Below are 23,594 nucleotides of genomic sequence, written 5' to 3' on the forward strand. Positions count from 1 at the left end.
ACAAAACACAAACATAACATGTATATTTTCTATCATAAAGTTGATATACAGTATTTATGTTTATGTTAACAATTATATAAGAATATGCTATGAATGCTCTTACTTATATTAATTTGTTTATTCGTTGTAAAATATTCCAAAGTATGTTATACTACTATCATACAAGTGTATTACTTTTTCCTCTGTGTAAAGTAATAGTACAAATATTTTAGATAAATATATAAAATAGATTTTTTAAATTATTTTGTAAAAACGTACTTATATACTTAAAATGATGTTAATATATATACTTAGAAAGAAGGACACCTGGAGCTTGTAGGAAGAAGACTTTTCCATCTCTCAGATACTACATGTCATGACCAAACACAATACCATCTGATTCATGTTCAATATAGTATGTTTATTTCAATTACAATGGCGCTTTTTTAGAAAATATCTGATGCAGAAACATCAACGAAAATGTATAAATGATAACCATACACACATAACCCATAAATACACATTGACACACTTTTAGAAAAGAACACGTGATTCTTAAGAGCCTTTGGTCTGGAACGTATCCCAGGTGGAAACAACAAACATTAGCAGAAGGAAAGTTCTCTGTGCACTGTTGAAGCCCTATCATGTTTCATATCAGTACAGAATATACAGTGCACACATGACGCCGGGCGTTAGCCTTCACCCTTTATGAAAGAATGTTTTGCATTGTTTAAGGTTTTATAACCCCTGTAATCCTGACAGTTCTTAATTTTCATAATGCTAACATTTTTGCATAAGATAAAGATAGAATGGAAGGCAAAACAAATACAACCAAGCACCAGGCACTGTGGAGTGAGGCACTTGAGCACCTAACTCCTCTGGTTTGGCATCACGATGTTTGGCACATGAGGGTGGCGTTGCATTTGTTTGTATATGTGTGTGTGTGTGTGTGTGTGTGTGTGTGTGTGTGTGTGTCCAGGAAACCTCTCACAGTCGCCACTGTCTCCTTAGTACTTGTTGTGCATCTGAAAACAACCAGGTGAGTTACATTCATTCTCCTCATATTTACACTTCCACCATATAAAGTACTTGTAGTTTTAGAGTTCAAGCTGATCTGCACTTATTGAACCACTGACAAGGTTCCCAGTCCGTTGAGTCATGAAAAATGTATCCATTGTCATTCCGACTTTATTATTTTCCACCATGCAGCTCTCGCCCTCTCGTGGTTTCCTTGGGAGGGGCAGATGAGAAGGCGAGCTGCTATGATGTGGAGGAGTCTGGCTGGCTGAGGTCCTTCTTCTTCTTCTTCTTCTTCTTGGTCTTCTTCCCGCTGCAGGGCTTGCAGAGGCAGCAGAGGATGATGGGAGAGGCCAGCAGGATGAGCGGAGACGTGACCAGTCCGATGATGCTAACACCCACCAGGATACCCACCACCTGGATCAAATGATTATAAGTCATATGTAAGGGGTTGCACTTAGTCAATAATTATCACCAAGTTCTGCAGTCACATCAAGGGAGCGTTTTTAGAAGTTTTTGGCTCATTGATTTGATTTTATGGCCCCTCCGTTATGGCTTTGGTTCGGTATCACTGCTCTTTAACCTTGTTTTCAGTGAAAAGGTATTAATAAACCCATCATACACTACCTGCGCACTAAACAGTATAGAGACAAAGTGAGCAGCCAATAAACAGACACTCAGGAGTTGGTGGAGTCCAAAGCAGGGCCTTAACAAGAGGAAATATAGGACTGACACTCATCAGTTGGACAGAAACCCAATTCCAAATCAATGCTAATGTTGCTTTAAGAAGGCTGGATTTGTAAATATGCTAACATGTCAGCTACAAACACTTTGCATGGTTCTTTTGCCACCCACAGTTCTTACATTTAATAATTAGCGATACATGTCTCTTTTTAAACATAGACTGTAAATAAGAAATGAACATAGTCACTGTGAGCCATTTGTTTGTGGGAACCTTGAGTTTGGCATATTAGCTGTCTCCAGCTTGTTTTTTTTATACCAGAAGTGGCGCAAGAAATGGTCTCTACAACCAAATGCTTAAAAATACATTTCTAGGCAGCCAAAATGTAATAATTAACTTTCATGAAGTGAAACTCAGTGTGAAAGGGTTAAAGTACCAATATGAAAACACAGATAACCCCCAGATCAGACAGCGCTGACGGTAGCGTCCTGTCAACATCAAGGTAGCCCCGCCCTAAAGCATATGCGGCTTTCTCTTCTATTTTACTCATTTGGGACTTTCATTTACAAAGTGACCATCATGCTGTATTGAAGACCACATGGAACTAGCAATTGAGATCATTAACTCATTAGGAAAATGCTTACTTGGGCAATAAATCAAGTGGGAAGTAGGATCAATTTCTCATAGACTTTTATACAATCAGATTTTCTTTTGCAATCTGCTGTTTGTCATTAGAAATAATTCAAGGCACTTCTACATTGTCTTCACCTTTCAGGCCTCGAGGGTGCTGATTGATTTTAAAACCAATGAACTAGTTTAAAATTGTAATGTTTTGATAAGTTGGTGTATTTACTGTCAACAAATAGGATTGTTGCTAAACTACATTTTTGTAGTATGTAGGATTATAGAATGTATGTAATGGTAATGCTTTATGTAAACCAATAACATTGGATTGTGGGTAGCTGTAGTGAAGGTGTCTACCATGAAGGTGTCTACCATGATCTCAATACAATATATTCAAACTAATTGAGACTGAAAACGTTTTTTACCCTGCCAACACTATTCTACATTACATAGCCAAAAGTGCATGGACACGGCTGTCCATATGTGTCTTTTTATGTTTTGTCTTAGGTTATTTAGAATTATTTGGCTAGGCTCCTTCGTTCCAGTTTCACAGTATACTTAAAATGTAGTCACCACTGCAGTGTTTGCAGGCAGTAAAGGAGTAACACTGTCAGAGGAATGTGTGACGGCAGATTGTAAAACTTCAGGAACTGGTCGTGCAAGAGTGTAAACCGAGTTTGTCAGGAGTTGTTTTGGAAGGAACAACTGCAGGGTTGTATGTCCACTCTCCAGACACGTATCAATGCAGACACACACTGAGGAAGAATCAAGAGGACCGCTGCAATCTTAATAGGAATCATGTGATAATGGCATCAGGGCAGCAGAGGTGTAGGGAAAGTAGGTCCGGCGGTTTATGGTTTTGATACAGGGCAGGAATTTGAGATTAGCACTGGGATTAGTTCAGTTTAATGTCTGGTAAAGGACTATTTTGGGACTATTAACACAAACATGGTGCTAGAACAGAGTGTATGGGTCTATAAAGAGAGACACTACTGCTAAAAAAGGATAGGGATTTGTTCATATATTACTCAAGACAGATTTTATACAACATTTTATTCCTAGAAGCATGGGAATCTTTTTGATTTATTGACGTTGACAGTATTTTTTATATTATTGGAGAGACACAAAGGATATCCAAAACTACCATGGATTGAATCTTTGACTCTAATATTTTCACAAATATTAAGAATTAAATAAGAATGCCCAGGCTGGCTTTATCCAACACTGGGATTTCTGTTCTGGAAATGAATGAAAGTTGAAAGCACATCTGCAATAGGAAGGCTAATTTGCATATTTTTACCTAAAATGCAGGTAATAAACCAGGAAAGCTTCAAAGTGACATTTCTTAGTTAAAACCATATTCATCTGTAGTATCTCACCTAAAGGGAAAATTGATAGTTATGTATAATTTGTAGCTTTTGTTTTTACATTTTTAAAGCGTGCTGTAAGCTCTATTGTCCTGTAGACACCTGTGCCGTCCTCACTGGAGAGAAATTCCAACCGTGAATCATTGATTTGAGAGCCAAACAGTGCAGCTGGCATGGAGATCAAAATCTTTAACGTCCAATCCCTGCTGTGTGATGGCACACTTTTACTCAAATCAAACCCATTCCAGTTATAACTGACCACTCACGGATGATTGGCTCTGTAGGCTAATCCATTCAGACAATGTCAAGCCTCATCACAACACTGAAATAAAACTGCATGTCTGCCGTCTGCTGTGTCCTCACCTGCGTTCTGTTCCACATCACCGAGGCCCGCGAGTGTCCCAGCTTGTTTCTGCACGGCCCCTTATCATAATGCCTCAGGAAGATATCGCCCTGCAATTGCGAAATATACTTGGTTAGACAAGAAATATATTATTCAGCAGAAGTGGAAGAAGTACAAAGCGTTTGTACTTAAGTCAAAGTAGCAAACTCATTGTACACATTCTAGTTTACTAATAAAAGTCATGCATTACCAAAAGTACTCATTGTGCAGAATTCTCCATCTCAGAATAATATATATAATATTAATGGAAAATAGTTATTGATGTATTATTGTTTTGATCACTTTAATTCTAAAGCTGGAAACAGGGGTGATCATTTGAATTCTTAATATTTGTATTCTGTTTGTCTGCTGGGTAGCTTGTACATTAAAAAGTTCACAACTATATAAAATAACATTCATATGTATTTGTTTGTTTTTTTCAAAAATAATCTGAACATGCAGACTAACTACAACAAAGGATATTAAATAAATCTAGTGGAGTAAAATAATACAATGGGAACTAGTGGTTTACATTTCACCACTGTTATCTAGTATTCAGCAAGAAATGTAGAAAACAAGCTAAGGATAGAGAAGCAGAGGCTGAGGAGATGTGAACTTGCCTGTAAAAAACAGGTGGTAGTAAGAGGCAGTATAGTTTATTTTTAGCTTGTGTTAAGAACCATGTGTGTTAGGCATCAGGAGAGACTTACATCCAGGTTCTGCAGACAGTACCAGCAGAAGGTGTGCTTGCAGCTCTTACACAGCATCTGTGCACATCCCTGGTTCCTCTCGATGTAGATAGCACACATAGGACACTGCTTGATGGGCATGTCAGAGTCGCTGTCGGAGCGCAGCCTATAGAAACACAGTGGAGAGATGTCAGATGTGCAGTATGAAGCCGTGAAGGCATCCGAAGTCTCCAGATAGGGAGTGGATTGTTTAGAAAGCCACAGGTTTTAGGGTCAATGCTTCCTTTGCACTAGGGGAAATGATTTATACATTTAAAAATATTTGTATATTTACAACTTTTAAAGTTGTTATGGTTAGCAAACAATTGCCTATTTAAACATCCAGAACAAACATAGCAATATTAGCATTTACTAAGAAGGATGTTTACAGCTATCTGAAGGATGTAAATCCCATATTCACTCTTCTTTATTCTCTAATTTGGTCTCCACCTTCTTAGAGAAGTGAATCTCTTCTAGTAGCAACATTTTTGTGTAGGCCATTTGGCTCTCGACAGGTAGTGTGCTTGGCGTAAATAAGATCATTCTTGTTTAAAACAGCTGCGCATTACAGCTGAAAAACATGATGGAAACAAAACAGAAAAGGTGTGTGCAATAAAACCAGAACCACAAGCTCAGGTGGTAATGCTCTTACTAATACGCAGTGTTTTCCTCACTCTTTATAAATGAAAACAAAGGTTAGAGCAACTTTAATTTCAAGCAGTGCCAATTTCTGCCCACACATTTTTCTTCTTTATTATTCACTAACTCTGCTGATCATGGAAAAGCAATCAAGTGAGTTGGCGCTTTGCAGGGGGGATTAAGAATGCCAACGCTATTTCCCATTGGCAGTGCCAGCAACTAGGACCACAAAAGTTGCCACAAAAATGTTGATGTGTTTCCTATAAATGTGAAAAATCCTAGCAACCATTAGCGTTTCTCTGCAGAACGGAGAACAAAAAGTTAACGGAACAAATATATCACTAGTTGCTTGCTTATTCAGAATAATGACAAATCCCTAAATGAAATTAAATGTTGTTATCATTAGATACAACAAACCAATACATCATCATAAAGGTAGACACAATGAAAAACACATTGATTTAATTACATCTTGTAAATCCTTTTTGTTGGCTAGTGAATCCTTACTGCAGTGTTTCTGAGGTACTGGCTATGATTCTGGTACAATAACATTATGTTTAACGACTAAACCTGCAAGCAAATATAAATCATGCTCTCAAGTTCAAACTTATAGTTAATCTTCCCAAATTCTCCTCGTGCCTGCTCTCTCCTTCACCGCACACTGCAGACACCTTTACTGCAGTGCTCCTTCTGTACACGACGTGGCTCCGTGCCCACCCCCCTCCTCCCTTTGGCACAGAGACAATGGAATTCCAATATAAGTCAGTGACTCCCCAATGACATCAGCCGTTCTGGCAGAGAAACTGTAAAATGTAGCTTTACAGCGGGGACTACCCACCGAGCCCTGCTGAGGAATACTAAGCTATTAATCCTAAAATAATGTTTACTGCATATTCAGCCCAGAGCTCTACTGGGACATGATGGACTACACATTACTTGTACAATCCATTCGATGTAAATATCCAGCTACAATAACTGTCAGGTGTTTTTATATTAAGAATAGGACTGGATTGTTCTGATAAAATAAGATAAAGGGATAAATATGAAGGTAATACAATATCTTATAAAGTCATATTAAACGTAGCAATAGCATGGTATACATGTTTTTGAAACCCATTATTGGAATCATGATTCAGTCTGTTTACAGCAGTGTTTCTTCGTAGACTCCCAGTGACCTCAACTAACACGTTTTTCAGCACAGTTTCATTTTCATTAACAGGTGCGGCTCTGACTCTGTGGCTGCTGCAGACGGAGGGAGGTGGAACAAACGGTGGCTTACTGACCTGCTTTCATGAGCGAGTGACGGCGACATCATGGGCTGCTGCTCAGGGCAGGTGTGGTCGTCGAGCCAGGGCCCTCTGCACCCGGAGCAGAAGACGGTGTGACAGGTGGGGCAGGGCACAGCGGCGGGCTGGCCCTCACTGCTCTGCTGCACACTGCACACCGCCTGGCACTCAAGCACCGGACACCAGGCCTTACTGGGGTCCAACTTCACTCCTGCAGAAAGCACAGAGGGATGGGCAGGGAAGAAGACATCAAGAAGCTGCAGATTTTACAGACAAAATAAACACGTTTTGCTATTCTATAAACCCAAGTTATACTAGTATTTGGCCTGCTCTTTCAAACAAAACCACCAGTAGTCTAGAATTAGTTATACTACTAATCTGGAACAAATTGTTAGTGCTGGACAACAGATCTCTAACATAAAATATAACAAAACACAGATACTTCAGTGCTGGACAACTGATCTCTTACATAAGATTTGAAAAAACACAGATACTTCACTGTCTTACTAACAGTGAGTGTGTCACTCCCTCAACCTTCTAACACAGTTCCTAGTTCTTAACACACAAAATAAGGGTATGTTCTAATATAAACAGTATGAATATACGGTACCACTTAACAATAAGACTACCCTTATAAAGGATTCATAAAGGGTTTATAATTAGGTTATTAATTAGGTTGTAAACACTTTATTAATCATTAAGAACCATTTATAAACCAGTTCTAACATAGTTTTCATACATCAACACAGGCTCACTAGTTGGCAAGATGACTAAGCCTTATATTGGCTACTTAGCGAGAATCAACTCAGTAAGCAACAGATACCAAGGATGCTGGCTGATGAAGGAGACCAAGTAAGCTAAGTAGCCAATATAAGGCTTAGCATTACAGATAAATGTGGGCTCACTATTTGGCAAGCAACCGGTCCCAGTTGCCCTGTTTATCTCATGTCTTATAAAAGCTTATTAATGATTTATAAAGTGTTCACAACCTAATTAATAAATTAATTACAAACTATTCGTAAACCATTTATAAGGGTAGTCTTATTGTAAAGTGGTACCGAATATACTGTATAAAGTATTACTACCAGGCCAATAAACATTTGTTTGACAAGTCAGGCAAACATACAAGAAATATGTCTTACAAATAAACATTTCTTACAACACCACTTTGTGCACTTCAGAAAGGATAGGACAACACTTTGACTAAACAATCAAATTCAATACAAAGTCAAACTATCGACAAAATTCACTCAGCATCTTTGGGAGACTTGGGTCAACGGTGTTTTGAACTAATTGCTATCGTCAGCATGCTAACATGCTCAAATTGCCAACATGGAGCTGTGTGTTAGCATGCTAAACACTGAAAACAGGTAAACAAAGGTCTGTATTATTAAGTCTATGTGAATATAGCCATTTGTTATACTGAAAAACATTTTAAACAACATGACTTACTGTCGTCATGCTAGTGACCATCTGCAAGGAACATTAGGTACAACACTGGTTGGAGCTAAAGGCTAATGTCAGAAGGCTAACATGCTCACATTTCAATGTTAGCATGCTGATGTTTTGCAGGTAATGTGTTTCGACGTTCACCATCTTAGTTTAGAGTGTTAGCATGTCATAATTTGATAATTTGGGCTAAAAAACAAGTAGGTCTACAGCAGAGGCTGATGGGAGTATTATTAAAATCAAAGAAAAAAAGTTATTAGAAATTATCACAATTTTTAGGACAATCCATTCAATTCAAATGAACTTGGAATAAATTGGTGAGACGACTTACAAACTGAGACAAACAACCTTGTAAGTAGCTTATGAGGAAAGAAGGATACAAATAAACAATTTATGAAATGCTTTCAATAACAAAAATCTGGCATTTTTTATCAAAACCAAAAATGGAGCATTCATGATCCCCCCACCACTCTGAGTTTCATTGTGAATCAAATGACCAAAAACATTGTTGCATAACAGCCTTTACTTTGCACTTCTTTACACATTAAAGGTAGGGTAGGTAATTTTGGAGAAACCAGCTCGAGTGCGCTAGAATTTGAAAATACACAACTGGAAAAAATCTGCCACTTCCTTATAGAGCCCCTCCTCCAACACACACGAATGCGCACATGACCAATGAGGGCACGAGATAAGTTTGTGCACAGATGGAAGGCTGACAGGCAGGTAGGCCATCCAGTTATCTGACCCGGGCCGGCTAAAATGATTGGTCGTGCTTTTTACAGTGCTACGGCTTCCACAGATGACATTTTTTTATGTATTTATTGTCAAAGTATTTAATATATTCATTGCTATCGGGATGTTAAGAGCATTCCATGGAATATGACAAAAAGTGTATCTGAAATAAATTGCATACCCCACCTTTAAATATTATGAGTGTTATGATTTATGGTCAAAGTAAACAAAACGTATTATGGGCCTCACGGCATTTTGTTCCTGTGCAACTAGAAAAATACCAACATAGCTAGAAGGCATAATAACCTCAGTTTGCCATTTGTAAATGTCAACAGGAACCTTTTTCAACAGTTATTCTCTCCCAGGCCAAACTGATACAATCTGTTCTTACAGACATTCCCACAAGTACTGGTGCAATCAGCTACACAAAGGTACCTGAAACACTTCAATTCAAAATAATAGTTACATAAACCTCTTGCAGCATTTCCTGCTGGTAATGTTTGCTATAATTGAATGTAACAAAGCCACAGTTTCAGTAACCTCCTGAGTAACACTGGACCAGAGCAGAATAGAAAAGAGATTATACATTATACATTATCCCAGACACGTAAAGCTCGGCACTTGCTGCTTGGTGTAATAACACCAGATGAAGTGCGACCTGAAATAGCCCAATGCCTGTCACAAGTCATCTACATGCAACAATTCCTACCTCTCTCAAACTTCAGACGCTGATACAGCTCCACCTGATCCTCCGAGGCCAAGCTGGCTATCTGCAATCACAGAAACACGAGAGACACTTTAGTCATGTTGTTGACACTCGGAGCTGTGACATTGAATTTTGTGTGCATGCAATAAGTATGATCAATCCATAATGGATGAATAATTGAAAAAAGACATGATGGTCACAATAAAATTAGGCCATTTTGGTATTTTCATTGCTGAAAGCTGGTGCCTCAAGGGTCATCATCAAGCGTCAACTGGTCACATTACAACTGATTTGCTACAATATTTTTGCTACATTATAAGACAAGAAGTCAAATGCAACATTTTCTAAATGAAAAAAGGCAGCAAAGCCACAATTATAATGTAATCCATGTTGTAGTAAAAGCTGCAAAATGACACATGATCAACAAATAAGATGCTAATCTGGAAATAATGAGTCTGGAAATACTGAGTATGTTATGTGTGATATGTGTGGGCCAGTTTAGCCTGTTTTATAGAGAAGAATTGTTAAAGGGTGACAATATAGGGTACGACACACATAAAGGTTCCACAGGCCAGATTTAAACCTTTTAAGACTAAAAACAGACTTAAATATGTATCAAAACTGCTCGCAGGGCTTATTTATTAATATTTGTTTGTCTAACATCTGTACAATTTTCTACTGGATAACAGCATTTAAATCAAAAAGTAAAATCAACTCAGTAGGAAGTCCAGAGAGTCTTGCAGTGGTTTTCAAAACCTTTTAAATGAGGACGTGAGAAGCGGTATTCCATTTGTTTGCGAATCAGTCTGAACTCCTTCTCTGACGTGTTTACTGTGTGGGATCCACAATGTGTGACATGAGCTCACAGAGTTTCACTTTCTGTCTGACACTTAAAAGACTTCTCTCAGAAATGCCATCACTGCTGGTTCACAGCATTTTCACAACACTTAATTAACCCTGCCCACACAGCTCGAAAAACTTGAGGGTGAAAATCCAACTTCAATTTTCTATAGAAAACTCTGCAGCAACTTAGACATTTAAAAATAAAGTTTGTTTCAACATTTGTCCATGAAGATCAGTTTTTATTGGCCTGTGATGGCTTTATTTGGTTTCACTCATGACCTACATATCATTGGTGTTTAGCAGGGCATACCTCAGAGTCCAGTAGCACTCCAGCCTTTTGGCAGGCCATATCTGGGCAGGTGATGGGTGCCCCCCCGCCCTCCAAGATGGCAAGCCGAACATACTGCTCCAAACACTGGAGAGGGACAGACAACACAGCAGCATTAGTCTGGATACTGAATGGAACAGGGACAATTGTACCATAGCGCAATTGTTAATAGTAATACATTTCAACATTTTCATAATAACATTTTCTTAACTGTCCACAATTTTACATCAGTATTAAAGTACAGGGAAAATAAGAATGAAAAAAAACTAAATGCAACATAAACATGGACATCTTTTCAACATCCACACGTCAAAAGTCATATGTTGCCTCAGTGAAGAAATACGGAAGTGTAGGGGGAACTTAATAAACATTGCGCAAAGGCAGACAATTTAGCGGAACTGAAAATAAGTCACTTTTCAGTGGAAAACAAAGCTATCTCGCAATGTGTTTTAGAATCAATCGTACGCGCTAACTTGTGCTTATCATGTGCTAACCATGGGCTTTGACATTACAAATGATCTAAAAACAAAGCAGGAAAAAAAAACAATTCTCTGGAACCAGACTGGAGGAGATATAAAATGTGTGTGTAAAAGCTGATAAGTGTGTTTACAGTTTCTCTTTTCCAAGCATTTCCCCCGTGACACTGTGTATGTGTATTATCTGTGTGACCTTGTGCGAGCAACACTGACAACTTAGCCTCCTCGGGCAGAGATTAACACCTGCCACGATCCAGCTCTCTGTGTCAGGGCACAACGGCAACATCTCAGTTGGAAATGCCAGACAGGCACGTATCAGACTGCCACGGTGCAGCAGCAGACCTCTGGGCTTCTATTATAGTGATTCAGCTCTGTGTTCTACCGACAGCTCTTCTTCTCTTTTAAAAGGACTGAAACAGCTGCCAGGTTTTCTTAAGAACTTGTGGCCCTGACCAACCTTTTTGGTGCCCCTGTTGCTAGATCGCTTTCCATTTGCAAGCAAGAAATGTATTCAAATGTATTATATTGTAACATATGCTCAATGTTAATAGAACTAATTGCAAAACGTAATTGTAGTTTAAAGCTTTATGCAAATGGGAACTTGAACTTTTGGAGCTAGTGTTAGGTCACACTGTGTTTTTTTTCTCCACCATTTGCCATAAATAGCGGTGGTGGCGAAGTCCATAGGGACTTGGCTTGGCAACTGGAAGGTCACCAGTTCAAGTCCCGGAAAGACCAAGTGCTACCGAGGTGTCCCTGAGCAAGGGACAAGTTCCCTACACTGCTCCCTGGGCGCCGTACATAATGGCAGCCCACTGCTCCAAACACTAGGATGGGTCAAATGCAGAAAAAACGTTTTGTTACATAGTACCTGTACTACGTAATGACAATAAGTTGAATCTTCTTCTTCTTCAAATCAAATCAAAGCTTTATTTACACTACTGCACAGTTAGGGCGAGCTTATGGGGAACCAATAATGACAACATCAACAGTTGTCATTATTCTATAACCAGTACATTGTGACATCAATGTTTGCTTCATACTGATGAGTTTAAGAAAATAAAGTCTCTATTTCCACTCTAACAAATGCCAACAGCTGTGATAAATCGCAAGAAATTCCAAAGACAAAGAAAGTAAATGTGAGGTAAAGCCTTCCTGTGATGAAACCAATTCATTTCACCAGTGCTGTAATATGCAATGTGCCAATAAAATGATCTATTTTTGGATCCTAAAGCAGTAATGGGGCTGCAATAAAACGGAGCATCCCATCCCAAGTAATTTAAAAGTTGGAGATTTGCCTAAATTGCCCAAGGAATAGTTCAGAGTCAGATCCCTTTTTTGTGAAATCTTCAACGCCTACGGAAAGTGACTAAAAGCATAAGCAATATCAGAAGATGATCAGCATGCATTTCATCTAAATAAAGCCTTGAGTGACCCGCTCTGTTTCAGTAATAAAGGTTCACATGTTTAATTTCCATATTAGCCAACATCCTGTTGTAGTTCTGCTAATACCATAAGCATTATCTATGTAAATGTCTGCCATTCGTTTGTCTTTACTTACCGCTGTGCAGAAGACACAGTTGCAGCTCTGGAGTTCCCTGGTGGCTGCAGACGGCTGCTCGCTGAGGCACAGCTTGCAGAAGAGCCCTGGACGAGGGTTGGCCCCGGCCTCAGGGGTCCCCAGCGAATTCCCGGCGTCCCGAATCAGGGTGGGACTCCTGCTGGCCATGATGGGGCAATGCAGGCGGGTGAGGGAGGGATCAGGCTGCTCCTAGCCCCTCTGCTGGGGACGGAGAGGAGCCACAGCCTCCATGTTCCTGAAAGCAGAGACTTGTCTCCTTAGTGCAGGTATACCACTTCCTCTTCGATACTGTTGACATAATACCTCAGCCAGGCCTTATGACAACACTGCTCTGTTACTGGAACCTGTCATCTCTTTTGGTAACCAGTGTACCAACATGATGACTTCACCCCTCCCTGAGGCATTTCATTGTCTTGTTACCTGAGAGATGAATTAGTCACTGTTCAAAGCTGCCCGGTGCATGAAGCAAAACATAATTATGTGTAATTACTGCTGCATTATTGATTACTCATCACGGCATATTTAATGCCAAAGTCCAAGGTCTGTGTTTACTGAGTGTTCAGTTATTGACCAGATCTCATTCACTCTGGCAGGACTGATTGTCGAGTTTTTAGTTACAAAGTAAATAAATGCCTGTGTATCCATAGTAGGTACAGAAACTTTTTGGTTAGGCACGTCATTTCAACATTGGGCAGGGGGTAGTAGAAAGATGGAAAACAGGTCAACTCTCTCTTATTAATTGTATGTTTTAAAAGTGTTAGACTGAAATAGTCTTTAGTCAGACTAAAGAGAGAAGAATCCGGATAGTCAACATTTCATATTTCTCAGAGCTCACACCATTTTGAAAAATGTAGTTGAGCAAAGTAAAAAAAGGTAACATTTGTGTTTTTAATGTGAAAATTGCCATTGGATGAGACCAACAATCATGAAATGATGCTCATAACAAGGGCTTACATGCTAGTGTTTAACAGATCAAATGTTCACATCTACATATCCACCTTCGTAGTTTTTGCTAATTAGCCCAAAACTACAATAAAGCGGAAAATGAAGGGACACAACATTAGGATTCAGCCACTTGACACCATGAATGTCTGCACAAAGTTGCCAATCCATGTAATAGTTGTTGAAATATTTCTGCCTAGACCAAAGCGGTAAACCCAACCGACCAACAGACAACAAAAAGCAATATTTCACAAAATCTGCTCTACTACAGCATCAGGCATAAATATAATCTGTGATTTCCGCCCTCAGCTATCAAACATAATGCACTAGTTGTATATGTTGGGACAGCAGGAGAGGGGTTGGTGGATAATAAAAGGAAAATCTATTGTTAAAGGCAACCAAAGTCACAAACCCAATATCCAATCCCTTTGGGTTTGTCCAATCCCAAAAAAGCATGAGAAATAATAAACTCATAATCTGGGATTAGCGATTAATCCTGTAGATAACAGTGGTTGGACACAGAACGGGGTCACACAGGAAGCGGTGGCGTTAAAAACACACTCCGCAGCCTGTTGAAATCACATGTTAGTCCAACCTACACACAATGTTCTCCATTTCAGCGGGCTGTTGAGGTTGGCAGGAAACTTTGGGGCAGCTAAATCAATGCAGCCAACACTGGTGTCCTAAATTCTTCTCACAGTGCTCTTTTATTACATGCAAAAGACTGATAGTGGAGCTTGTGTAGCAGCACGTTGGTATTTCTGCACAGTCATGTTGCACTGCATCCAGCCAGGCTGCAGTCGTCATCCCACAATACAATCCTCTCCTGCCTGAGCATAAGCAGCCACATGGGGAAATGATAGGTCTCTAGTCAGCTAACTTTGCTGCATGGCAACTCCAAAGCCTTTCGTTCCTGAACAACCTTTTGTTTCGACATGACCTGGGTGTCAACAGATGAAGCTGTTTGAAGTAATTGTATCTCAGAACAGCAGACGAAGAGTGCTGTTCCACCTTTAATGTGACAGATAAAAGGCAGTTTGATTGACTGGGAAATGTAGAATTCATCAATACTTCACGGCGGTCTGATTCCAATTAAACACAATGAACAGATTTAAGTTTGCATGAACGAGTTTGAGGATTACTGAACGCTGTTGCAGAAGCATTTCCAAGCTGAATATTTGCATATGGGACTACATATATTAAATGTCAGAACATCTTTCAATAACCCATCTTGGCTGCAGTCCCTGCCCCTGAGCAAGCAGTTATATGTGAGAATAAGTATGAGCTATTCATTTATAAAACGCCCTTGTGAGTGTTAATAGTTCCTTTAAGGTGTGGAGCGGGTCATTTAAGTGATTAGCAGTCCTCTCGGCTCAGGGCTTAAACGGCATTCCAGCTATGGGGATCAAAGCAGCATTGTTGACCATTTCAGAAACGGAAAAAACAGATCTGCCCATTGAGAAGCTGCTGCTGCTTTCTACACAGGCTGCCACTATGTTGGGAAGGAGGCAGCTGGGAGTTCAGGGAGTGTGTAGCAGAATCTATATGGCATCATTTGTACAGCTACAATCCCTCCCTGTTCTGTATTTCTGGCCCTATAACATGATTTTGGGACACAGCCTTAAATAAGAGCATACAAAGTTAAAACAGCAACATGATGATGATTATACAAATGCTAACGCAGTTACTCTACATCAGTTTAAACAGAATCAGTATGGTGGATATTCATTAAAATGACAGTGATATAAAGGTGTATTCCTTAAGTAATACTCCTTGTTGTGATATGCATATTATTCAATAATTACCCAGAGGTTAGTATGACAGTGTAATGCATCATATGTAACAGTGCATTCACATTAAATCTGACATTTCTGCATTTCTCTCAAGGTTGCATTCTCGACTCGTACAGGTCAAAACTCTACGCATGCATGGAGTTTAAAACGTATAGTAATGGATGTTGTGTGTTGCAGATGAGCAGAGGAGAGAGGGGAACCTACCTTTCCCGTGGACCACTGGGTGTAGGAGTCAATATCCACAGCCGCAGTGCTCTCACTGTGGCACAGACACATGTGTTGGATACAGTCTGCTGGTAGAAGCCCTCCGCTGTCACCGCAGACCCACCGTCACCGCTGTCTCACACACGCAGCGGGCTTACAGAACAACCAAAAACATGTTTAAAGGTCCTGCTGGCTTCTGTCCGGCCTGTGTGTAGGTGTGTCTATGTGTGTGTGAGAGTGTGTGCTTTGTTGCTGCGTTTTGTTTCCATCCAGGAAGCTGTGTCTGCTCTCCGCTCAGCTCCACTCTTGACTGCTCCTGCTGGTTATTTTACTGTATTCATGCTGCTTTCAGGTGCTGTCGGAAAACATTGAATTCATGAGCTAATCATGAACGAACGAGGTGTTCTATAGAAAAAATTGAGGAGTTCTGATCGTTCACTTAGATAAAATTACTATTTTAAGAAAAAAAATGTGATCAATAAAGTATATTTAATCTAATCTAATCAACCCTTTCAAAACACTATTTCACAAATAAATGTCCTACTTTTTACTCTAAATGTTCAAAGTACATTTCCTGTCTAGGAGAAGACTTACAAGTGAAAGTAAAAGTACACATAAAAATGTCCCCTGTAGGCCTATGCTGTATACTATTAAAGAATATGCTATCATTGTTAACACTCATGGATTAATTTCAAAGCAGCATATTACTACTGTAGTTGCTTGAGGTTGACTTCCTTTTGAGACTGCAACTACTTTCATTAAAATTATATAAATATAAAGCAGCAAATCCTTACATTTGGGAATCTGGCACTACTCCTTTATGCCCCAAACTTGTAGTCTACTATTCTTCCAGGTCTGCCAATTTTTGTTTACATCCGAACACAATGTGCATCATTTAAACGTTCCTACATGTTGAGTATACAGTATACTATACAGCTCTTGGAGATACTAGTAAAAGAAAGACAAATGTGTCAAAACGTATACTAGCTACGTCAGAATTTAGGCGCCGTTTACACGAGGAGAAAACTGCTTGTATCTGCATAGTTTCGCGTGCGTATAGCCCTATTATTTACACGAGGCCGATAGAAACTGACCCCACAAACAATAACGGGTCCCAAGGTGGATAGATTTGCAAACGAAACGCTCTGGGGGGTCAACCGAGTCCGTGTAATCACCTTGATACGAATATTTCCTGAAAAAATAACGATAGCACCGCCTCTCCCCACCTCTCCTGCTCACTGCTGAAGCAACTATCAAAAATAGCTGTGTTAATTAAACGCACAAGGGGTTCTTGAATGAAATAATATTATAAAAGGCAAACCAGAATTGTTAACGCCCAATATACTCCTTAAACAAAATAAACAGAGTCAGATTTCATGCATTGATCCATTATATTGACAAAGGAGGATCTCACCCGGTGTTTGTAGAGAATATCTCTCTCTTTCTGAGCCGTTCTCTCCACGGAGACGTGCTTCAGTTTCTTTCAGTTTCAGTTTCAGTTTCGGGGCTTAAACAGAAGGGTAGCCATGGCAACATTGCAGCGGGGCTGCTTGGGTTGCTCTTCTTCGCGGCTTTTGGTGTATTTTGGCGGAAGTTACAGCGCCACTTACAGTCCCAGCATATGTACTACAGCGTTTCCAGCGGCCTCGTTTGAACAGACACGTTAAATGAAACAAATGCATGTGAACGGAAGACTTTTTTGAATACGCATACTGTGCATAAACGCAAACGGTCCCGTGTGAGCGGGGCCTAAGACTGCGGTCAACTCAGCCGTCTCTCGCATTTGCTTGGTCAAATGAGCAGCTCTTCATTTTTTTAGTGCGCGATTAATAGCGTCTTTATCGCCGAGAAGCGGTACAAGAATAAAAGAATGCATGTTGTTGTGCTATATTTTTCGATAGAAATATGTTTTACCATAAATTCTTAATAATATTGGTACTGTTGGACTCAGTACTTGTTAGACTACTACCACAAATACAATTAAGTACTTTTACTGTGTACTTTTTGAGTAATATTCGTTTAAAATCCTGTCCTGAGTACACTAATTAATGTATTCTGCTATCTTTGATGAGAGATAACGTGATTTTTTGCAATAAGTTCTACATGAAATTGATACTGTTGAACTCAGTACTACTTGGACTACTATCACAAGTACAATCAAGTGTTTTTACTGTGTACTTTTTGAGTAATCCCCTGTCAAACTCATTGCTCCTGTGGGGATTGTCCACAGTATTGAGTATGTAAATCGCTTTGGATAACAGCGTCTAACAAGTAACATGTAAAGCAGCGGTTTTCAAAGTGTGAGGCGCGCCTCCCCTGGGGGGCGCCAGAGAGCTTCAGGGGAGGCGCAGCGTGAGAAAAAAAAAAAGAGAAACAATGAAATCTAGCTCGTTAACTTCAGCTAACTTTATGCGAGCGGCAACATGGATCGATTTTTAGTGAAGTTACCTAAAGTGAGAGAGGAGACAGCGTCTGGCCACCCCAGTTGGCAGCTTTGTTTTGAAATAAAAGTTGTGGCTCATCGGACATTTATCAGAGAAAATCCCTGATGTCCGAGTGCAAGTGAATGCAGCACAAGACGCGAGCCTTGTAACCCTGGCGCGAGCGAGGAAATGTGATTGGCGGCGATTTCATTTGAACGGGCGGCAGAAAACGAGAAGCATTCGGACCCAAGTACACGGAAGGAATAAGGTATTTGCGGTCTACAATGACAGAGAAGAGACTGTCAAGTTTGGCTGTGCTCAGCATTGAATCAAAACGCACTAAAGCTTTGGATGTTAATACGTTTGTGAGGCGTTTTGCTGAACAAGATGGTAATCGCCGCATTCAGCTGTAATAGGCATGCCAACTTGATGCTCTGCTCACGGATGACTCGAGCATTAAAAACTGTTAAGATGATGACCTTACGTGTGTACATATATTTTTTTCTTTGTGGGGTCTGCCCTGAGAAAGTCAAATAAGATGGTGTGTAAAACTACACTGCCCAGACAAAAATAAGTAACCACTTTGATTTAACTAGGCCAGTAGGTAAGGGCATTCCACTGGATAATAATACCCCTGCATTATAGCAACAACAATAATAATAATAATAATAATAATAGCAATAATAATTGGGAGGGGGGGGCGCGGCTGTTCTTATATTCTCTGAGGGGAGGCTCACCTTCCCACACTTTGAAAACCCCTGATGTAAAGTAATGTAATGTACTACCGTCAGTGCCGCTTCTCGGCGATTACCGTAAAAACGCTATTAATCGCGCACTCAAAAATGAAGAGCTGCTCATGTGACCAAGCAAATGCGAGAGACGGCTGAGTTGACCGCAGTATAATACTGTATGTCGGAGGCTGGGGAAAGAGCAATAACAGTTTATGGCGAGTGCTGAAGACGGAAAGTCCAAGTAAAATGCGCATGCGCCGGGGCTTTTCCGTGTCCCTGTCTTTTTCAGAAAGTCTTTATAGCATTCACAATAACACATCTAACCATTACATCTATCACACGGACCCTGGAGGACCCTGAGTCTGGACCTGGAGCTCTTAGTTTTTTTACGAAGGTGGAAGAAAGAGCGCATTTCAATCAGGTGAGACTCTTAAAAATATATTCCGAACTGGTACCTGCCCTTTGGGGTTGATAGTTGTAGTATACCGGTATTTGTTGTGGGAGAGAAGTTTTTACTCATTTTGTACTATTTGTTTGTATCTTAAATGTAAAAGTGTAGGCTATGTGTAGGTCTGTGATACTTCCTGTAACCCACCGCGGCTCTCGGCAGGTCGGAGCTTTTCGATCGTTCGCTTGAATCGCTTCACTTTATTTTAAGTGAATCAAGTGAACTGAAAACTTCAGGTAAGGTATTATAACAGCTGCCGCAATATTGAGACAAATATAGACAAACAAGTGATGTTATTTCGTTACACCTGTAGTGCGCGAGCGAGATACTGTGAGCGTGCGACAAGTAGGCTACAGAAGTTGAGACACGATATAAAATATTTTTGATGTTAACTTCAGTTCTATCGCCTTTTGAACTGTTAGTTTAAGTGGCTGCTTTGACACACCGTTTGTTGCATGTTTTCTGTTCTTAAAAAAGTGTAAAATGTTGATATAATAAGATATAGCCTAAGTGGCTCTGGACATTGACATTACGTCATTTTACATCACCGTACCCTAAATACAATATCTTTAGCATTGCAGGAGATCCGGGGTTTATCCCATAATTCTGAACTCGCCGGAGCCTCGCAGCGGGGCTGCGGACGGAGCGCATAAAGCAGACTCTTCATGCTAACCAGAGCCGATGCTAACGAAGGATCACTTCTTCTCCAGGGCAGGGAAGGCTACGCAGTACGCAGGCTACTGTCACGCAGCTACTGCCTCTCTGTTGGACTCCGGTACTGCATATTACTCACGAGACGTTTTAAAAAAAAAAAAAAAATAATGCTTTAAGTGAAACATTCGGGGCTTTTCAGAAAACATCCGGGGCTTGAGCCGCCACTGGCTCATATCACCTTCATACTACCATTTCCGTATATTGTAAGTTGCAGTGACAGGAAAAACTCCCCAGCCTCTGAAACTACATGTGACCTAGATAAACAGAGCTGGGCAGCAGGTTGTCTGAGCCTGTTGTTTTCTGCAAAATGCCCTTTCAATCACATCATCCAGATGTACTGTATTTATCTGAAATGACATGTTGTTGTTTTGTGTGATTTCGAAGCTAAGGGGATTTCTGTCTGCTTTTCTCTTTTAGGGGGGCACTTGTAAAGCCTCAAACATGCAGAAAGTCTTCCAGTCGGTGCAGAGGGTAGCACAGAAGAGCTGCGGAAGAGCCTGCGAGATGTTCTGCTGCACATCTGACACCCCGATGTGTGAGAAAGTCCCATGCTGCACAGGTAAAAAAAAAAGTTCTTAAAATGCATACTGTCCACATTATTTATTTTGCTTCTGTTATGTCATGGCCCAGACTTAAGATGTGACTGTTACAGTCTGTATGTGTCCTGTCTTTAAAGGTGCATATCATCAACCTACAGAGGATAAAACTACACAGGGTGAATACTTTTAATGTTTGTTTCCTTGTTTTCCAATGAAACAGTCAGGGTCTTTATTTATTACTCAATTCTCTCTGTTTAACATCTTAGAATTTCTTTCCTATTTTTAAAGAGGCCATATTATGATTTTTGGGGTTTTCCCTTGTAGTGTGTTGTATGGGTTTAAGTGCATGTAAATGGTCTGCAAAGGCTAAAATCCCACACCAGAGGAAGGCTAAAATCCCACACCAGAGGAAGTTTCTCTCCCACACACTTCGCCCCCTGCCTGAAATAGCTGGTTTTAAGTCCTTTGTTTACTTCCGTGACATAGTGACATCACTACATAAGGCAGCTTCTATCGGCTAGCACTCCAACAAATAGTATGCCATTGGCTTAGTGGCCTGTCGGTTGACCAATCACAACAGCTAAACAATCAGAACCGACTGGGCTTTTGTTTCAGAGAGCTGGTGAAAAAATAGCTTTTTCAACATTAAAGCATGGAGACATGTCACAATAGAGGCTCAAAATACAAATATGAAACCTGAAAAACAGGGCCCCTTTAATTTCCATTATGGCCTTTTAGCACAGCTTTAGAATCATGCCACATTGATCAGTCTTCTCCTTTTTTTTTTTTTTAAGTATTTGTATTTTAATGTCTGAACACACTTCTGTTTCTGCGACTAAATAATTTCCTGAAGTGGGATCAATAAAGTATCTATCGATATATCTATCTATCTATTAACTGTCAGCAAAATAAATGTTTCCTATATATACAGGAACTATAAGTGTGATAGTGACGCATTTGTGCAGTTTCATCACTCTGGAAAAACAACTTCCCGTTCTCATACTCTCTTCCTTTTTCCCCTTTCTCTCCCTTGCCCACTCATATACAGAGTCACGCCTGAATCCGCCGTCTACTATTTTGATTGTGAACATCAGCAACTCCACCTTGATGGACTGCGTGATCGGGAACGGCACCTACCAATCCATGGTGGCTGATAGTCAGCCTCTGATGCGGCACGCTGGGCTCCAAATGCACGGTGTGTAACAGAAAAACCTTTCAAATAAATGTGTAGAAATGTAAAGCACTGAGCTGAAATGCATACTATGCTATGTGTTATTATGTCTTTGTTAAACAAGAACCATGCATACAAATACATTAGTATCAAAAAGAGAAGAAAGGATTTATGTTAGAATGAGCTATTTAAAATGTTCATCTGCAGTCCCTGGTAACAGCACATTTATCAGTACAAGTTAAATATTTGATTTCATTTCCAAGTTAATGTTGACAAAATTGGTTGCTCAATATCAATTTTGCACCCTAGAAAAAAGCATGTGCATGTTTTAATCTCAGCTGGAATCATATTGCTATTGTTCAAGGCCTTAAATTAAAAAGTATATTTTGTAGTATTGAAGCACTCAAACAGTACTTACGGCCCGTCCACACGGCGGCGTGCGTTGACTCTTCACGCTTCTGTCCATTCACTTTGAATGGGGTGACGTCACGCTTCGCCGAACTGCATTGTGGGAGCGAAGCGTAGCTTCAGAAGCGTTGCTCGCGACGAAAGTTGAGCAATGTTCAACTTTTGAAGCTTCGGCGGAAGCGTCAGCCAATCGAATCATATGCCAGTACAAGCTCTAGCCAATCAAACCGCATGCTTGTGTGTCCGGGGCGGGAGATTCATGTGATTGGTTGTTGGTCGAGTTTCAGCCCCCCCCGCCGGCAAGCTTCAACGCATGCCGCTGTGTGGACGGGCCGTTAATATCTGATTTGTTCTTGTGTTACAGATCAGAGGTGCAGCTGCAGCCGTGGACAACAGGGGGCAGAGCAGACCTCTCCCCCTCTCTGTCCTCCCCTTCCAACCGCTGAGCCTCTGAACGTCAACATCCAAAGGTCCAATCTCAACTGCGTCATCATCGGAGACAACAACTACATGCAGGCCGAGCCCTCCACTGAAACAGAAGAGCCACAAGAGTGAAGCTTTGGCCCCACACACACACTACACACTCCAGCAAACCCGTCATCTTCAGTATAGGATTAGAACTTCAACTCAGTATGAGATCAAACCTAGAGCCGTTAAGTTATAACTACTGCTTTTACCCATATTCAAACTGGTTGTTATTAAATACAAATTAAAACATTTAACCTTAAAGAACATAGACCCCAGGAATATTTAGCATTTCTGTTAAAAAAATAACTTAAAGAAATGTTAGTAGGCAAATATCTGTTCATAAAGTTATGAGCAGCTCAACATTTAGTGACTTTTTTATGATTGATCTCTTTATGACCATCGGATGTTTGTGTGTCTGATGTCCAGCGGTCTAATATGCTGACTAAGGAAAGACAACTGGCTGTAGTATACAGTATTGTGTGATTTCACTGTAATCCCTATCATGTCATGATAAAGACATTGACTGATGTTGATATGTATGGCCCATGGTCATTATCAGTAGACTACTTCGTCGTTTTTGTTTCCAGAAGTAATTTTGATTTCTTGCATTACATCAAATGTGGAAATAGAAGACTTTGAATCAAGGTGCTCCTATTTGTCTTTTGATATGTTAATAATGTGCAGATATACTCCATGTTAGCTTCACACAGTGTTTTACTTTTATTTGTATTCTGAAATAATGTATACGATAAGTTGCTATTTTATTTGTTGTTGAATATTGTTACATAATGAATGTTTGAAATTATGAAAAAAATGTTGTACTATTTAAAAAAAAAAGAAGAAGTTGCTATTTTATTTCTTGTTGAATATTGTTACATATTGAATGTTTGAAATTATGAAAAAAATGTTGTACTATTTAAAAAGAAAAAGTTC

General features: G+C 40.0%; 2 protein-coding genes across 6 annotated transcripts; one reads left to right on the forward strand and one right to left on the reverse strand.

Moving 5' to 3' along the window:
- Positions 1 to 379: 379 nt before the first annotated feature.
- rnf144b (ring finger protein 144B) lies at positions 380 to 20,017 on the reverse strand. 3 transcript variants are annotated; one of them, XM_034115578.1, is made up of 9 exons: positions 19,915 to 20,017; positions 15,760 to 16,114; positions 12,800 to 13,055; positions 10,745 to 10,849; positions 9,595 to 9,655; positions 6,702 to 6,915; positions 4,762 to 4,906; positions 4,033 to 4,122; positions 380 to 1,413 (listed from the first exon to the last, which is right to left on the reverse strand). In XM_034115578.1, exons 3-9 carry the CDS (start codon positions 12,965 to 12,967, stop codon positions 1,240 to 1,242), a joined length of 957 nt encoding a protein of 318 aa, XP_033971469.1. In that variant the 5' UTR covers positions 12,968 to 13,055; positions 15,760 to 16,114; positions 19,915 to 20,017; the 3' UTR covers positions 380 to 1,239. The 3 variants fall into 3 exon arrangements, with proteins under 3 accessions (XP_033971469.1, XP_033971467.1, XP_033971468.1); XM_034115576.1 differs by lacking the exon at positions 19,915 to 20,017 and adding an exon at positions 17,174 to 17,205; XM_034115577.1 differs by lacking the exon at positions 19,915 to 20,017 and adding an exon at positions 16,554 to 16,796.
- On the forward strand, positions 18,950 to 23,529 carry si:dkey-29h14.10. 3 transcript variants are annotated; one of them, XM_034115580.1, is made up of 5 exons: positions 18,952 to 19,334; positions 20,493 to 20,634; positions 20,752 to 20,790; positions 21,663 to 21,809; positions 22,558 to 23,529. In XM_034115580.1, the coding sequence occupies exons 2-5, from the start codon at positions 20,517 to 20,519 to the stop codon at positions 22,746 to 22,748; spliced, it is 495 nt and encodes a 164-aa protein (XP_033971471.1). In that variant the 5' UTR covers positions 18,952 to 19,334; positions 20,493 to 20,516; the 3' UTR covers positions 22,749 to 23,529. The 3 variants fall into 3 exon arrangements, with proteins under 3 accessions (XP_033971474.1, XP_033971471.1, XP_033971473.1); XM_034115582.1 differs by lacking the exon at positions 18,952 to 19,334 and adding an exon at positions 20,051 to 20,136; XM_034115583.1 differs by lacking the exon at positions 20,752 to 20,790 and having other exon boundaries at positions 18,950 to 19,334.
- Positions 23,530 to 23,594: the final 65 nt, after the last annotated feature.

This window comes from Trematomus bernacchii, unplaced genomic scaffold, assembly GCF_902827165.1.
Source record: "Trematomus bernacchii unplaced genomic scaffold, fTreBer1.1, whole genome shotgun sequence".
NCBI classification, from domain to species: Eukaryota; Metazoa; Chordata; class Actinopteri; order Perciformes; family Nototheniidae; genus Trematomus; species Trematomus bernacchii.

Bases quoted from the DNA above. Each gene is read 5' to 3' on its own strand.
- rnf144b (XM_034115578.1), bottom strand. From the start codon at position 12,967: ATGGCCAGCAGGAGTCCCACCCTGATTCGGGACGCCGGGAATTCGCTG. The intron at 10,850-12,799 runs GTAAGTAAAGAC...GTCCCTCTCCAG, and splicing joins ACTGTGTCTTCTGCACAGCG to TGTTTGGAGCAGTATGTTCG. The intron at 6,916-9,594 runs GTAGGAATTGTT...TGCTTTCTGCAG, and splicing joins GCGTCTGAAGTTTGAGAGAG to GAGTGAAGTTGGACCCCAGT.
- si:dkey-29h14.10 (XM_034115580.1), top strand. From the start codon at position 20,517: ATGCAGAAAGTCTTCCAGTCGGTGCAGAGGGTAGCACAGAAGAGCTGC. The intron at 20,635-20,751 runs GTAAAAAAAAAA...CTGTCTTTAAAG, and splicing joins GAAAGTCCCATGCTGCACAG to GTGCATATCATCAACCTACA. The intron at 21,810-22,557 runs GTGTGTAACAGA...CTTGTGTTACAG, and splicing joins CGCTGGGCTCCAAATGCACG to ATCAGAGGTGCAGCTGCAGC.